Source organism: Temnothorax nylanderi, unplaced genomic scaffold (genome assembly GCF_030848795.1).
Source record: "Temnothorax nylanderi isolate EJ_2023f unplaced genomic scaffold, tnyl_v1.0 TNYL_tig0005_pilon, whole genome shotgun sequence".
Taxonomy (NCBI): Eukaryota; Metazoa; Arthropoda; class Insecta; order Hymenoptera; family Formicidae; genus Temnothorax; species Temnothorax nylanderi.
In genome coordinates, this window is record NW_027249067.1 from 2,962,495 (window position 1) to 2,980,370 (window position 17,876).

General features: G+C 34.2%; 2 protein-coding genes across 4 annotated transcripts in view; one reads left to right on the top strand and one right to left on the bottom strand.

Moving 5' to 3' along the window:
- The window catches only part of LOC139776537 (neuropeptide CCHamide-1 receptor-like), a 94,008-nt gene extending 88,602 nt beyond the window's left edge, over positions 1 to 5,406 (bottom strand). The window contains exons 1-3 of the mRNA XM_071713282.1: positions 5,134 to 5,406; positions 4,826 to 4,952; positions 4,407 to 4,453 (exon numbers count right to left, since the gene is read on the bottom strand). The gene's annotated coding sequence lies outside the window, so the exon portion shown is untranslated. The remainder of the gene's footprint in view (positions 1 to 4,406; positions 4,454 to 4,825; positions 4,953 to 5,133) is intronic.
- A 5,045-nt stretch (positions 5,407 to 10,451) lies between these two features.
- Positions 10,452 to 17,876, top strand: part of Nrm (neuromusculin) — a 159,287-nt gene continuing 151,862 nt past the window's right edge. For all 3 annotated transcript variants that reach the window (XM_071713190.1, XM_071713197.1, XM_071713202.1), the window contains exon 1: positions 10,452 to 11,314. In XM_071713190.1, coding sequence (XP_071569291.1) covers positions 11,209 to 11,314 — 106 coding nt within the window. In that variant the 5' untranslated portion in view covers positions 10,452 to 11,208. The remainder of the gene's footprint in view (positions 11,315 to 17,876) is intronic.

The window sequence follows — 17,876 nt, forward strand, 5'->3', positions numbered from 1 at the left end:
ATGATAGCATTAGAGAGTAAGTCACGAAAGTGAAACACGCCATGCTATTATCGTCATTCAAACTGGAGGAAATCATTAAAAGACAATGTTAAGTGTTTTTATCAACGTTACTTATTCGATGTTATTACCATTATGTGCATTTACTTTAAAAAGCATTTACTAAAATTTCCATTCTTTTGTTACGGCATACATAAAGTTTCGGAATAAGATTTGGTTTAAATATTCACAAAGAAAATACTGTCTCTGAGAAATTCGACAGAGATTTCGTTAATTATTTACGTTTCTTGCCGAACGTACTATATATATTCCAGTTCTTGCCAATAATTATTTCTCCAAATACATAGGCGAGTTACGCGGATACTCGCAGCGAATAACGCCTAACAAATGCATGTAAATTACATGCGCAAACCGCATTATGCTGTTGGTAATTCAAATTATTCGGATGAACAGCTCGGAACTATTTATCAGCGGCCTTGATTGCTGGCGGTAAGATCGGAATATTGGAACATTTTCAGAAGAATTTCTTCTATGGCGACGACAATTACACCACTACCATTCCGGATTCCCTAAGGATCACCCTGATTCGAAAGATTACGGTCGACGTACTACAGTATTTCGATAGAATCGTTCTATCCGCGGTGAAAAACGGGAACCCCGATAAGATTGCATCCGACCGAAGGAAGGGAAGATGCCGTGATATATGTACTTTGTTCACTTGAAGTCACTTGATTAATTATTATGAGAGAATTATTGATAAAATTATCATTTCCAACGTTTTTTGGTTCGACAAGCACGATTATCTCGAAACAGACAGATGTCATAGGAATTTCCATTCACCATCGCGTTTCATATTGCAAAAGTCTCTTTAGCCGACAATAATGAAAAGATTCTTTCCGGGTCGCGATGAAGGAAGCGACATCATTTAAACTGAAACGCGATATCTGACGAATTTATTAAAATATCTACGTAATATTGATGTATCGACTGGTACTTGTCGAATATGTCACACATGTTACACGTATATATTTTCTATACGACTAAAGCGATATACACCGAAAATAAAATTCTTCTATTGTATGTTGCGAATAAAATGTTTCGCGCGAATTTTCTTTCTACAAATTTTATCACTCGACCGTGAATGTTGCCGTTTTTAACCGGAGGTGAATAGGAGGAAACGTACCAGACATTGCCAACAGACTGGGCCAAACTATTTTGGAAACGTCGTTTCGATGCTTTTTAGCTAGCTGTTTGAATAATGACATACGACAAGATAAAAAAGCAAGAGAAAACGCATCTTTCCAAATTCTACGTTTTAAAGAAATATTAGGGAAAGATAATAGCGTTTCATAAATATGTGCATGGTAATGCATAATAAATCACTAAACAACGATGATTTAAATGTAACTCATTAACGATTAATATAAAAGAGTATATGTTGCATATTCAAACTTGCTGGAATTTGTTTAGAAAGATTGAATATCAACACCCAACTAAAGGATTAAAAATTTGTCTACGAACTATCACAATTGCTATAGATATTGTATGTGTGTTCACACATAGAGTTATGGTGAAATAGTTTCAGCTTCCATTCACAATAAAAATGCAAGTAGCAACTACTATTGTATTGTACGTTCGAAGAACTTTATATAGAATAATGGAATCGAGAAAGACGTGGAAGATGAAATGATGAAAAGAAACTACAAAATGCGTTTGAAAGTCATCTTGCCATTTGTTCATCATGATTGATTTGATTCTTCTTATATCTATTTCCTGCGCCAAAAATATCTCGCGCTGCAATTTTTTTTAATTTTTTTTTTCAAGGTATCGATTGATATGACGATATCGAATTTTTATGCAAGAAAAGATTTAATTTTTAACTAACCCCCTCTTTCTCTATCTATCTATTTATCTGTCTTTCTTTCTTTTTTTAAGAGAGAAAATAGTTAATTTATAATATTAAATATTCTCTATAAAGATATATGTTGTCTTGAAATGATAGAATAATTTAATTGTTAATATTTTTATATTATCCTTATTTATAAATAAATACTAAATCGGATTAAAATAATAAAATAATAAAGATTGGAGATAAAACCCCTTCTATAAATTTTATCTATCTAATGTATTGTCTGTGTTTGGATCTGCACGAAATACAAATGTAAAATATAAAAGCGTAGGTAATAAATAAATTTCATGTAAAATATCGATTATATAGTTATATTAACAATTTTTACATTTCTACATTCAAGTCTCCTATATTCTTTTAATCTGGTATCTTGTCTTTATTCTGTTCTCAGTTAAATTTAATCATGACCTAGACAGATAATAATTTCAAAAATAAAACGAATGTCATACGTTATAACGGATAATCGATTTAATACTATTAATATAAAAGCAGGTAGATTTTATATAAAATAAAATTTTGTATTTCTATATATTGTGTATATTAAGCTTGTGGGCAGAATTGTCTCTTAAAAATATGCGTGAATTATTAAGAACTATTTTTTATAAAAATTATAAAAAGCTTTACGCTCATTTCTTACCAAGTGTGATACAGAAGCATCTTCATTTCGGACTTTCAACGCTTCCACAAATAATACCTCAACAGTTTATACACCTTCGTGAAAGCATTTGAAATACAGAGAACAGTTAGTGTCGCAAGAATGGAGACGCTTATTTGCGCAACAGTCGAGAAAGAGAGTATCCACGGCTGGATGCACTTTTATGTGTGGCTACTGCCTGATCTTCTTTTGCTTTAACAACATTTTTCAGTGTCACAAAGCGTGTCAGGCAAAGTGAGTACCATTTCATTCAAGCTGAGATACATCTTCAAAAAATAACTTTACACTTAAAACTGATGTGCTTGCTCGGGTAATATTTATATCAAATTTGTTTATATGTTTACTTTATTATTTTACTGACAAATATTCAACAATAAGATATAACTATCTATATTACCAAGAAAAATATTTTGACCTCTGCATCAGGCAAACTCATAAAAGGTATGATAACCTTGCGATAAGTAAAACTGATCGAAAATTTAGAATATCATGGTTAATGAGGCTCAATGAGAGACGGCGTAAAATCCAAAACGACGAGCTTCTCATATGATCAATATTAATGTCAATATGAATTTTTTATGAATTTCTCTCACAACATACATACGTCTTTATAAATTTTCATGTCGATATAAATATTCTATTGTTATATTACCAATAGGCAATATAATAATAGAATATTATATATAATATTAAAATTATTTTCAAATATAATACATCATAAAATTATTACAATATTAAATATTGTAATATATAACTGACAGATAATATAACTGACTGATCAATTCTAAAACAATCTGTATAAAAAGCTCTTTCATTTTACGACAAAATATTTATTCAATTCACGTCACTTTAAATCAAGCAATAAAAAATTAAAGTATCAAAATAAATATATGGATAGATAGACTGTGAAATATTAATCGGTATGTTATAAAAATTAATGTAACTAATAATCATTAACCCGTTTTTCTTTAAAAAAATTGGTTAAAACATACTATGTATAATTGTAAAATATTTCCTGTCTTTCTTTTATTTATGCTTACGTATATGCATATCAAAAAATTCTCTGATAATAATTGACAATTGCTTTCTTGTATCAGTTCGTATTTTAACGACTTTCACTTATTTCTATAAATGTCGATTTATTTTTTATTCTACAACATAAATAAACATAAAAAAACTATAAAGAAAATAAAACCTTTTTGTTTCAGAAATGTGTTTAGCATTTTTTTTATTTTATTCCTATATTTCTTCTTCATTATTTGTCATTATTTATCTATACATTAAATTCAAAAAAATTTTTAATTAATTATAATGCATTTAATACAGAGAAAAAAATAATATGTATCATATTCCTCCATGGTGTTCTCATTTTTTTGAAATTTTTTCTTTGAAAAAAACGTATAAAGAGTAAAATCAAGAGTAAAATATTTTTATTAGATAAAAGATAATTTTTTTTCTTGCAAAAATTATTCTAACTTTTTTCCAAGCATGTAATTGTAAAATATTTTTTATCTCTTTTTTTTTCATTTATACTGACGAATTTAAATTTTCTATAAATTTTAAACAATTTGTGTAATCTTTATTCTGTTGTTTAATATAGTATTAAAATGTGCTAGTAAATAACGAGATGGATCAATAATATGTCAGCTTTTTTCTAATTTTCTTAACTGTAAGCAATTTTATATGTGCGATGAATAAAAGATATATTTATTATAGGATTAAATATTTGCGCTAATTTGCGTTAGCCTATCATGTATTTCAAGACAATGGATTTGCGATCTGTACTATATATAATACAGATTCACACATTACTTCAGATTAAAATAAAAATTGATTGACACTCACCAATACGATGCGCAGCAGCGGAGTAATTATGCTGTTACTGTGTTGGTCTGCAAAATACAAAAAATAAAATCCAAATTTTATAATAACATTCAAAGTAATATATATTAAAAATAACATAATAATGCATCATTATAAAATAATATAATATAGTTAGTATAATTATTATTTATATAAAATAATAAAATAATATATGTTTATAAAGATAATTATTACGCAATTCGAATTTTTCTCTCTCATTTATTCATTTAACGATCGTCAATTTAACAAAATAGTTGTATAATTTCCGAAGAAATTATTATGTAGAAGCTTTTATAAAAATTTATAAGCCAAAATCTTTTTCTTATTCAAACAATTCAAATTTATTGAAATAAACGATTAATTTCGCAGGTGTGACAAATAATGTATAAGTAATAAATTACCTCACGGTTGCTCCGCCGTCGCCAGATACCTCCCAGGCCTCCTTCACCCCTCAGATCCCTTCGTTACATTCATATAACACTTATTCACGAAGACAAGGCATTTTATACGATAATCCCGACCCAGTAACTGCAATCACATGAAATAAACGAAATTATACTAATCGATATACGTCCCACGATTTTCCGTCAATTAGAATTAGATGATTCGAATCGATTCGTGTAATATTCCGCGCTTTCAGTTTGAAAGAGAACGACAATGTGCGTAAGTTACGCTTAAATCGACGAAAGATCTAACGCGAGACACATACACTTAATTCCGAGCGACGAGAAATATATATCGCAATGAAAGAAGACCGCCCCGGTATCGGGCACGAGAGAGAAGGCGTTTGATTCTCTCGCACGTTTGATTCTTTAACGCGCCACTTTAACGAGCCCACGAAACGAGGCGCGAAACGCAGAGCGATAACGATAATCCATCGTCGAGATTGATTCGCGGAACCAGCTGCTCGCCGGGCGTTTATTTCATAAGCGCGCAGTAAATACTTTGCGACGCGCGAAGAAACGGCTCGGCTGGCGCGCGGCGCGGCGCGGCGCGGCGGTGCTCGCTCACCCCCTCACCCAGCCCAGCGCGCGTTACGTACACAAGGTCGCCCGCGACCAACGACTCACTCGTTATAGGGCAACCGACGCGAACGGCTCTCCGCGCGTGTCGTCTCATTATCACTCGAGACGCGCTCGCGATAAGATACCTACCGGCGACCGCGAACGTTCTCGCGTTCACTCAAGCGTCACGTAATCAACACATTATCCACCCGCGCGCTCGCCTAATCCTCTCGCAAGCGTGTCGCGGCGACGATCGTTTCTCGAGACAGGTATATATCTCGCGCGATTCGTACACGAGGGTATATGTAATTATAGATTGCGATAATCGCGGACGACGACCGTTTCTTCAAACAGCGACGCTGTTATTCGGGTATAGATATATATGTATGTACATCCTACCTTGCTCCGTTGCTCGGTCTCGTCACTCTCGTCACTCGTGTCGACGATGTTCGGCCATCTTCGGATCGAAAGTACGAAGTGACGCGCAGAGCACCCGGCACCGAATCGAGCGATTCAAAAAAAAGGCTTTCTTTTTGAATCGCTCGATTCGGTGCTCTGCGCGTCACTTCATATACTTTCGATCCGAAGATGGCCGGACATCGTCGACAAGAAACTGACGAGACTACGTGAGACACGAAACGCAAGGTATGTACATATCTATATCCGAATAACAGCGTCGCTGTTTGAAGAGATAATATATGTATATATACAGATTGTAATTCTCACTTTCGGGAGTTATAAACGTTTCGCATCGCGCGATATCGAATTTCTATTATCCAGAGACGAAACATCGCGTTTTAATTAGTACGTACACTACTACGTACGTAGTCGCTGAATCGCGCGGCATCAACCGCGTGAACTGCCGCGGTAGTAGCTTACTCCATTTGGATTTTTTTCTAGCGACGGCTTAACGGAGAACGTGTCGCTGAGTGGGTGAGTGGGTCGGCACGTCGGCACTCGTTGGCACGCGATTAATTAGCAAATTACAGTCGCGATTAATCCCGTGTTGTAACATATCAACCGCGCGTAGCGGAAATTCGTAGCGCGTCTCGGATCGATACGCTCTGTGAGATTCATTCGTTTGTATATCCATCGCGCGCGAGCCCGCGAGCGGCCGACAAAGCTAACCTAACCGTGTTTTCGCGAGTGCGTGACGTATGGAGTGCCGAGCAAGCGACAACTCGCGGAGGAGCCTGAGAGGAGAAGGCGGCTTAGGAAGCATCGGGCGACAGCGGAGCATCCACGGGGTAAGCATTTGCTGCATTTGAATATTATTTCCCGGGTAAAAGGTATTTATATATAACTATTTTATAGTTATATTCGAAACTTGGATTACTTGTGTAAAAGCTAAAGAATTTTGCGTTTATAAATAAAGTTTCATGAAAATATACACTTGGAGAAAAGACTTTCTCGAAAATTGTGTATTGCTCTTAAGTTGAAAAATGAATAAAAGTTTCGATGCACGCGCGAGTAATAATTATTTCCTAAAATGTTAATTATTTTTGGCACTGCTGTAATTCGGATATATTATTTGCGTTTTACAGATCAACCAGGTTACAACGTAGTTACAACTCCGCTGCTGCGCATCGCATCGGTGAGTCAAATCATCTTTTATTTTAAGTCGAGATAAAATGAATCTGTAAAAGAATATCAAAGATAGGTTGTTATATAGATAGATATTATTCTACAGATCTATTATACAAGGTGAATCACTAAAAGTGTTAATATTTTTGAAACTGAACGAGATATGAAAATCTTATTTTCCAGCGACTGTTTGATATCGAAGCGGATATCGTATTATGAAGTTTATTTTTTCATCCGTTTTTTGATACCAAATAGTCGCTGGAAAATAAGAATTTCATATCTCGTCCAGTTTCAGAAATATTAGCATGTAACATCTTGAGTGATTCACCCTTCTTAAGATGAATTGGTTAGAACAAATTACAATTATTAGTAAACCGATATTTAATCCTGGAAACGTTCGAACATTTCGCCGATTTATTACGTGCGGCAGAAGCACAGTAATGAGCTCGTAAAATAGAGCTCACTGTATCGACGCATTATTTATTAGCACCGTTTGGTATCTTGCGGTACAACAGAATAATTACGAGATACACCAATTACGTGAGATCGATACGGAATTAAATACACGGGCATAAACAAAAAAATAGGAAAGGTCTCACAGATAGAATAAGATAAAGTTATATAAATAATAGTAATACTCACACAAAAAATAGTATTTCTTATCTTTTTTGCTAAGCGCTCTATATGCAGATAAAATTGTCAGAAAACGCAATTAAAAGAGATCATGAAGATATGACACATTAATGATGTTATTTGATCAATTTTTAACGTCAGATATATTAGAAATAATTAAATTTGCCAGTTTATTTATTGCTCACAAATAAATAGTTAAAAATAAAGAAAAAGAGATATAAAATAAAATTGTAACGAAGAAAATAATTATAATAAAAATAAATGCTTTATATTTTTAGAATATAAAGCTTTTATTTAAGTTTCTTCACAGTGTTCATATTCGTGGACAGAGAGAAAAAAAGATGCTTTATGTATTTATATAAAATAAAGTAAATTAATATTTATTCAAAATATGATAGGTAAAAATTGTTAATATTTAGATGTGTCTTATTTTCTCCTCGCTTATCTCCTCATTTTCCTCTCCTTCTCTTTCCCAAATATCTCTTTAATAATACTTGAGGTCTGTGTTAGCCTTCTTGTACATTTCCAGGATTAAATATTACATAAGCTGATGCAAGGAAACAATACAAAAGAAAAGATTTGTTCAATATGCATATGCTACATACGCAAATAAATAAAGAAAAATATTTTATAGCATATTCCAATTGATAATAAAAGCACGCTTTATTGATTATTGAATGTATTATTATTGAAATATACTAATTTTATTCTAATTTTTTCATCGCCATCCATATTTTTTGGTAATTTGATTTTATTTCTCTTGAAAAAAGGATTAAATAACTACAATAAAAATATTATCGCGGAACAGAGCTTTTTATTTGGAATTTGATATCTCATTTTATTATTTTAGTATTAATGAGTTATATACTTAATGGGGAATGTTATATTAAAAACAATCACAGGATCAAATATTGTCACAAATAAGTGAATACATAATATAATTTTAGAATAAATCTGATAAAAATGATTAAAAAACATTTATTAAATAAATGTTGTTTATCATTATTTAAAACATTATTTCTTGTCGTCATTTGTATTATATGAGTATGAAATTGATGAAAACAGTAATCATTATTGTATATATTCTTTTGTCATATTTTGTGAAATAATTGATTTTGATGGAAATTAATTTTAAATATTGGATATTCGTTATAATTAACAAGTAATTTTCTTCAATTTTAGTGATACAAAAATTTGATTCGGATAAAATAATAAAGCTGAAAAAAACACAATTTCAGAAAATGTTTATAAAATATGTTCAAAAAGTATTTTATTTTTTCTTAAAAATAATTTGAATATTTCGTAATTGGAATGTTTAGCTTCGCATTAGGCATATATTACGAGCATAAAGTAAAAACGTAACTAAACATCTCTTTTATTATAATTTTACATTATCGTAGTATTAATTAAGTCGATGATCGATTATCTTATTATCAAATTCCAATGAATCTTGATAAAAATAGAAGTACAGCAATGCTTCTTATTACTTACTAAAAACATGTCTCTCATTATTCGAATAATATCGAGAAATCTTCATGTTTGCAATAATTACTTGCAATACATGCAATAGCAATAATTATCTCTTGCAATATATTGCTTTTATCAATTAATGAAATATAAATTTCTATTATCAATTTTATGTAACTATATTTATAGATATTTTAAATATAGCAGTAAAATCACGTATATATAATAAATGCGAGATACAATACCTATGACTAAAAACATAATAGCAAACTGCATAACATTATAACACAGCAACTTATCCTTTTTTATTTAAATGCCTTTTATTATTAGATAGGCGCAAAATAATTATACAATTATTTTTCTGTTATAAACTTTAAATTTATGGAAAGAATATTTACAATTCAAAATATCTTTAGGAAAAGTAAATTTTGAATTGCAGACGATCTTTCAGAATTGTCATTCGGTGAATTTGTTGCAACTTTGCTAATACAATTTCGTTCGTCGCATCTTCTATTATGAGTAGATTTTTGTGCATTGCGAAGCAACGTATATTTAATTGAATATCATTAAAAAATACAGCTTGACACAAAGTGCGAAATTTTCTCCAGTACGCATTTCCGGCATTGGAAACATGTTTAAAGTTTCTTTTCAAGTACTAAATGATCTCGTAAAACCTAAAACTTTTTTGTTAGAGTATTTGGAATATTAAAATATTTAGGCTATAATTTAAAAGTTATTATATCTTTTTTCGAAAAGCTTGTTGCGTACATAATATTCAAATTATTAAATTCTCCGTGAACTTGTTCCATTGTTTTGAAATTCTCTGTGAACTTGTTCCATTGTTCTTCGCTTTTCAATATTAAAAATAAATCTCTTTCCTGTTATAAATAAAAATAATACGATCACGAATAAATTAAATATATTGCTATCTCGTCGATCTCTCAGCCCGCACATTCGTATCGCATTCCCGTACGAGTTAACGAAATCCCTATCCGCGCGAACGACCTACCCCACAGTCGGCTTGCGGCTTGAATCCGGCTTGACGTCAAGGGAGAAACAAGGGGGGAGAGAAAGGGAGAGACCAGACTCTGCGCACTCGAGTAGAACTGGATCGTATGGAAAATCTTAATTTGACATCCGCACACGAGCACCTTGAGTCTCCGCGGGTCTTTGCCCTGCTTCCGTCCCTTCTTTCCTCCTCGAGCGGCTTACTATGCCATGCCATACAACCGCCCCCATCGACCTTCCCTCGCACCACCTCGCGTCTCTCCCACCTGCCGCATCCACCCGCACCCCCATCAGGAACGGAGCAGCTCCTCTGGCAGTCGGTTGTCGGCTTCTCTCGGCTAGGGACATGCGCAGCGACCCGCGGAACGACAGGTGCGCGCCGCGCCGACGACCGCGAATCGCTTAGTTTCGGGTAAGCGCACGATTCGCCTCTGCCGCTCTGTCCTCGCTTCGAGACGAGCCGACCCGCCAGTCGCTCGCGACTCTGTCTCTGATTCGGTTGTTCGCTCCCGCTAATCTCGTCATCAACGTTTTTCTTCTGGCTCCCCTTACGAAATCATCGGTAACCGGAAGAGAGATCGTCCGTCGGTGTCGATCGCGGATCCTCTCACCGTGGAGAGGATCATCCGCTAGATCTCATCGGCTGTCAACGCCCTGGAACAGCGGAAGACCCATCAGTTTATCGAGCGCACGTGTTCTTCTCTTCGCTTTTCTTCCTATCAGTCTTCCTTTTTACGGAGAATCTCCCTCATCGACAGACAATTTCCCTGTCAGAAGTGGTGAACGTGTTTATCCAGTTTTTGCCTCTTTTTCGGACATTCGCTCCTTGTTTTCACTCCGATCGCCAATTTCGATAAGACGCGAGTTTCTTCTTACGATCGCCGAATCCCGGGGTGCCGGTAAGAGTATATCTCGCTGATCGTGCTGATGAAACAGTGAGTTCCCGCCGATTTCGCTGATTCGACGGTGATTGTGGATTACTGTGATTATCTTGGTGAACGCGCACGAGTGCTTTTGATGAATGTGATGCTCTAGGAAAGTTTTAGACACGTCGGCGTACCGACATCCCAGGTGGATCCCTCTCGATCATGCACCGACGACAGGATCTCTTCCGCATAAGTGTGGGAATGCGAGCGGCCGCGGCGGTCGTCTTCCTGTTTCTCGGCGGATTCGTCCTCCTACGCGGAGCCGAGGGTGAGTCAGCGACCTAAATTTCTCCCTCGAGATCGGTCTGCAAATAAATCCGGGATTATCGCTAAGAGTTCCATCTACACATGTGATGCATCATATGCGTCTGACAGGTGCTTGTCTAAACAATTTGAGCGAACGTGGTTTGAATACCGTGAGATATAAATTCAACGTGCAATCTAATGTACCGAGAATGAAGAGAACGTAAAAAAAAAACTCGAGGGAGAAACTTGTTCGATATTGAGTTCTCGCTTCACTTTTATTACTTTAAAATAAAGATTGTGCCCTTTAAAAATTGCGATAAAACAATTACTACCGCACTCGATGTGAAAAACGAGGCGTCTGCCACAATATAAAAATAAACTTTATCGTAAAATCTACTTAACTTGTTATCTTGAAGTTATTTTATCATCCATAAATAAACGGATGTAAATGGTTATGATGCTGTTCGCGGAGCAGAGTTTTCTTGGTAACGCTTAGTCACTTTTAGCGACACAGTTTCAACCACTGAAAGCTGCTATATGCATATATATACCTACACGAATTTTGACATGTATTTTGACATGTAATAATAAAGTAATAGCGCCGAAAAATAACAGGGAACGGAATCAAATTATATAACATTACGTGTAAATAATAAGATATTTCATATATAGATATCTTATATTTTATATAAAATTTTCGTTCGCGATGTAATTATAATTACCTTATTTTCGTAATAATTCTTTTTAATAGTGATTGCAATGAGACGATCGATCACAGAATCTTAACTTGTTTAAAAATATATTTTGTTATTACATGTCTTTGTATTACAAATCCTCAAATAAATATGTTTACGACTCCAGTATAGAAAGCAAAAATAGAAATAACAATTTATGTATGGCGCCAAAATTGTTCGCGAAAATGACCGCAGAAATATAAGAAAATGTACAGCAGCGTCAGACTTCTTTATGCTTGTCTGAAGAGTTGAAAAGCTCGGCGGAAGGAATCCGGCCGACGGGTTGGGAAAACAATAATGCTCAGCGACCAGAAATTCAGAGAAAAATGCTTTTATGTACGCGAGTATAATTTCCCCCGTGGAAAAGCAACGTCCGGCTGTCCCACCTGCGATTCAGCGAAACGAGATTTTAATGTTGCACGAACGTGGCGAACATTCGCGCGCGTCCCTGCTGCAACTCCTAAGCGTGATCCGTACGAGGACGGGGGCCTCGCGTGTTCAAGGCCGCGGAATAATAGCCGCCGCCCGTCGCGCACAGCCCCCGGATGTGTGCACGGCCATTGAAAATCAGATGAAAGGGAAAGAAACAGACGTGATATCTGCACATCTTGAGGGGCTGCGGGAAAAATTCAAGCCGCACGCATACATTGCGCTCACCGCGACCGCGATACATATGCACCCCCGTTATTCGATACATCATATGCACCACCGCGCTCGTAATCAAATTCCCGTATCGAATGAAAAAAGGTTGTCCCCGATCGCGCTTCACCAAATTTCGATATCACGAGAGGAAAGAATGGAAAATATTTTCGTACGCCGTATTTCTATACGTTCGAATCTGTAATGTATGTTGTTACACCTCACGCTGCGCGAAAATGCGGGCTGAGATTACAGATTTCGCGAATATCGAGCTACCCTTTACGAGCGAGATACCATCCCTCTTGAGATCTCACACGGAATCTATTATCTCTTTACATCGTACCTACGACGTCGAGTACTGTTGTTAACTATGCTGGGATAACTTATCTATTTATACTAAAAATCAATTGTTTTGTTTATAGTAAAGAAATGTTATCAGAATTTAAAAATAGCGATACGCAGCTAGTACATCAATATATTGCATGACGATGAGCGGGCTCTTTAAATATCCGTGGAGAATAAATTTACGCTGACCCTATCTACGCTATTATACACGATGCATACATAGATGTTATCTTGTGCGAAAAAATGTATAAATCGTCTCGAGCTGCTTTCGTCGCTGATGTGTATCTTTGCATATAAACGACATCCTGAAAATCACTTAACGCCGTTTTGCGGCGTTAGTGCCATAACTTTCGTTGCACGAAACAATTTGAAATTATATGCGCGCGATATATCATCGCGTGTCATTGATATGTTCAGAAAAAGATTACATGTATAGGATATTAAAACACAATTAAACTTGAAAGTGAAATAATCTACAAAATAATAATGTACCTATCAACTGTAAGAAAGTTTATAATGAAGAAATATTTTGACGAATATAATTATATTCGCGTATTTTTGTCATAATTTTTTAACGATATAAACACATAAGGTATTCTAAGTTTATCTAACAATTTTTCGATCACATTTCGATAAAATTAGTTTGCTACACGATGATGTTTTGAAGTAAAGTTTTAAATGCATGATTATATAACATCATGCCTATTGCGCTTGCACATCGTGCGCGCAATTACGTCGGAAATGCTTCAAATTCTAGTAATCTGAAAGCACGTCACGTGTTGGCCAAGTCCCAAGCAAGTTCTAAATCTGTGTGGCCGCTTGCTCGGATACTAACAAATATAATACGGTAGGCCGAGAACCGCGTTCGCATGTGCAGGCAAACGCAGAAGGGAGTAAGTGCAACAGAAGCTTTCTAAAAGCGGCGACGACCGTTTGGAACGCGATATGTCGCATCCGCATAGCAATAATACGCAAACGTGTGTTAATGAATAATGCAAATTACGAAAGTAACATTATTTCACAATGTACAAAATTAGGAGTCAAGATCCGACAAAAAATATATAAGGTAAATGTACCAATGCCGGGACACTTAAGACCTATGTCTGGACACCTTTATATCACATTAGTTTTTAAATAAATATAACGCAAATTTTAAAATCAAAGATAAAAATATAATACAAGAAAACTATTTTTATTTTTGATTCTTTGATTTTAATTCGCGTTGTAACTTAGGTATTTAAGGATTAAAATGATGAAAATGTCCAGATACATAGGTACGTGTCCAGACATCGGTACATTTACCTTTTATATATATAATTTGATATAATAATTCAATATATGCGAAAAAATATATAAAGCTTCTTTAAAAATTTATGTAATTGCAATCTAAAAAATAAACCGCTGCAGCTGGTTTTATGGAGTTTTACTTGAATAATATTTTATTTATTAACGCTTTAGTTTAAAACGTATTTGATTTAATCGTTTATAAAAATTATAATGGATATTTTGTACTTTACGCTATATAAATATTCCAATATTAAATTTGTTTGAATTAATTTAAATAAATCAGATTAAATAAATAAAAAATAATACAACAAATACATCAAAGAAAAATAACATATAACTGGATATATTTAATGCGCGTGTACTGCAGTTGCAACACATGTGATTTTTATAACGGCTACAGTCAATAAAAGTGTAGCGATACAATTTAATAAATATGAATTTATTATTTAAACGTAATCTTTGTATTTGTGGCTACTACGTATATTTTGCAACATTACATTATGCAATTAATGGAAAAAGTTTTGTCAGTTTCCAACAGTAAACCTTTTGATATTAATTGATTTTTTTTACAAAAAGATATTATTTAATATATTTATCTTATGTATTTATGATGTAAATTGTTATAAATTCCGGCATATGAAACTTAGTAAATAATTTTGACTTGAGAAACGAAACACAAAAGAAGTATCAAAGTGATGATACTGCATGTATAAACATACGTAATACGAATGTAATATGTATTCTATACTTTTTCACATTTTCTATGCATGGAAAGTTCCTGATATTTTCTGAACGATCGCACCAACATGCTACATCGTCACAGAAACTGGCAAGTTTAGCAAGAGCTACAGGTATACAATGAATATTTCTTTTGAAATATGTTTCAGTTTTCCGGTTTGATAACAAATATAGCAAAAATATAGAAAAATCTAGGAATTTGGGGACGTGATTCAGGGAAATTATTAAATGTTAATAGGAAACGTGAAACATTCAAATAGTTGTAAGACGCAATTAAATATTATATCAAACTCTTATGTGGGGTCTACAATGCGAGTCGCAAGTCGCGAGTCGCAAGAAATTGACCAATCACAGCCGATTAATCTCCTCAAATTCGAATGTGATTGGTCAATTTTCCACGACCCACGACTCGCATTGTAGACCCAGCATTATAAGAGAACCATAAATACAACAAATTATTGTCTAATGGTACGTTAATACGCGTGAGTTATTATATAAATTTCTAAAATAAAAATGTTTTCTTATATTTTTCCATTCTTATGTCAAATTAAAATTGATTCTTTACATTTCTATAAAGGGAATATTTCATTGTTGACTGCGAACGTGTCTCCGATTGTATAAATTCTGTCGCGTTAAAATTAACATTAAATTTATTATGCAATGCTTTGTAATAGAACTAAGTTTATGAACTACGAGAGAAATCACATATTTTCGCGACTACCATGATATCACTTCTCCTAAGTATCATGTCGCTTTTCGCGATGAAAGGGCACTATTATATACTGGGGCTTTTGTTACGGAAATAGTTTGTCACTAATTTCGTTTTGGACTTTGTTTCGCGGCAATCAGAACTTTCGTTAACTTTTGTAAAGTTTTATCAATTTACATTCAGAAGGATACTGTCGGGAGATATTAATAACAGTCACGCCGTGAATAGAAGTCTCTACCTCTAAATACTTACTTCTCACCGAAACTTTTGCATAAAGGTAAGCAGAAGTACGAATTCCCTCGATAATATCTCCCTGTATTTTTTTCGAACGTTACTTTAATTAGCTACTTGACTTAAGAGTGGACAGTATTTCCACTCTTAAGAAAATAGCGGCATAATTATTCGGAATAATTACGTGAATCAACGAGCCGTAAACGAGCTCTGGAAATACCTAAGTACTTTTCTATTACGGTGTTCGAAACGTATTGTTTTAGTCACAAATGCTTAGAATTAGTTTTCCTTTAGCAGAAATTTAGATAAGAGATTTAAATAAGAGATCGTACTTTGTCTAAATAATTTATAATTATTTTGATAATTGTATTTTAAATAAAATTGAGTCTCTCTGAAAATAAAATTGAACCGTAACCCTATACTGTTAATTCCAAATTTTCGAATTGCATGTTTAAACTTACGTATACAGGCATGAAAGAAAAAAAAATAGTTACACCTAAAGTGCATCTGTATTTATCAAATTGATCGTAAGAGCACTCGAATGAGGTAATTATAGTCGGTAATCTCGCAAGTTTCGTGCTACTCGCTCATATCCTTATACATAACAGTAGAAATGCACGAATACATCACGGCTACGTTTCACGCTTATCAATTCCGCTAGCTTGGGAAGTTTAAATGAAATAAGTTTTTGGATATAGGTGTGTAGTGTATATATGCCTTACATAACTTCAGCGTCATCCCCGGTGGCGCCGGCTCATTTCGCGGGAAGCGTGCTGCAGACGGAAATAATTACCCTCATCACAGGTTCACACGATAATAATATTTAGGCGCGTACTTTTCGCGCCCGATACTTTGCAGCACATCGCGAAATACATATACGTATCTCTACGCATTGGGTGTCGCGCGTAGGGCTATCGCAGGGCTATCGTAAAGTATAACTTTCGTTATTTCGCGCGAAAATCATTTGTCGCAAAAAGATATATGCGATTATATTGCTTCGTAAAATACGCGCAATCTCTGTTACCTGATGTTACCGGATTGCGAATCGTGCAATTTAATAGCAAATACGTTTATCTTCGCTTACTACAGTTGCGCAGCTCACGCGAACAGCTGCGGTCTTTTGGTTTCCCGTGTAAATTTACACTTAGGAGGATAATCCTTATCGAGACGTATCGAGCGATACCAATTCCGGTCGATGCAAATTTTAGGTAAAGCATCGATAGAGTGAGTTAGTTTGCGGATTCGATGAATAGTCTCGCGATACATGTCTGTTCTAGAATAAGAAGATTATATCGACATATGTGTACTCTCTCTGCCCGCACGTATGTACTATATACATATGTTACCGTAAAGTCCTACGAGTTTCCTATAGACTCAAGTACGCGTATATAAAAATTTTTCGAACTGTGTTTATGATTGCATTCAAGAAAAAACGTAAGGGGGAAATTAAATTTGAAGCACGCAAACATAAACACATATAAATAGCATAATTAATGATTGTTGTAAAAATTTGTTGTTTATTAATTGTTATAAAAATTTATTCTAATGTTACTTGATATATATTTTTTTAATAACTATAATCTGTAAATATCTATAATTCTGTAATTAAGAGTAACATGATGTATGAAATGCAATCATGAAGATCAGATTTGAACGAAATTACAATGATTTTTACGTACCTAAGCAATCTATATATAAATATAATAATTTACATAATATCAGTCGGTACTTTTAAATAAGCGTTGGTACCATTAAAAATCAGAATTATAGACAAATTTACACACAGCTTGAATTTATGGAATAGGTAGAATTATTTTTTTACGGGAAAGGAAAGGCAATGGTTCACGAAACATTGCTCCCAAATTTAGTATGACACCGAATTATACACTGGGCAACAAAAT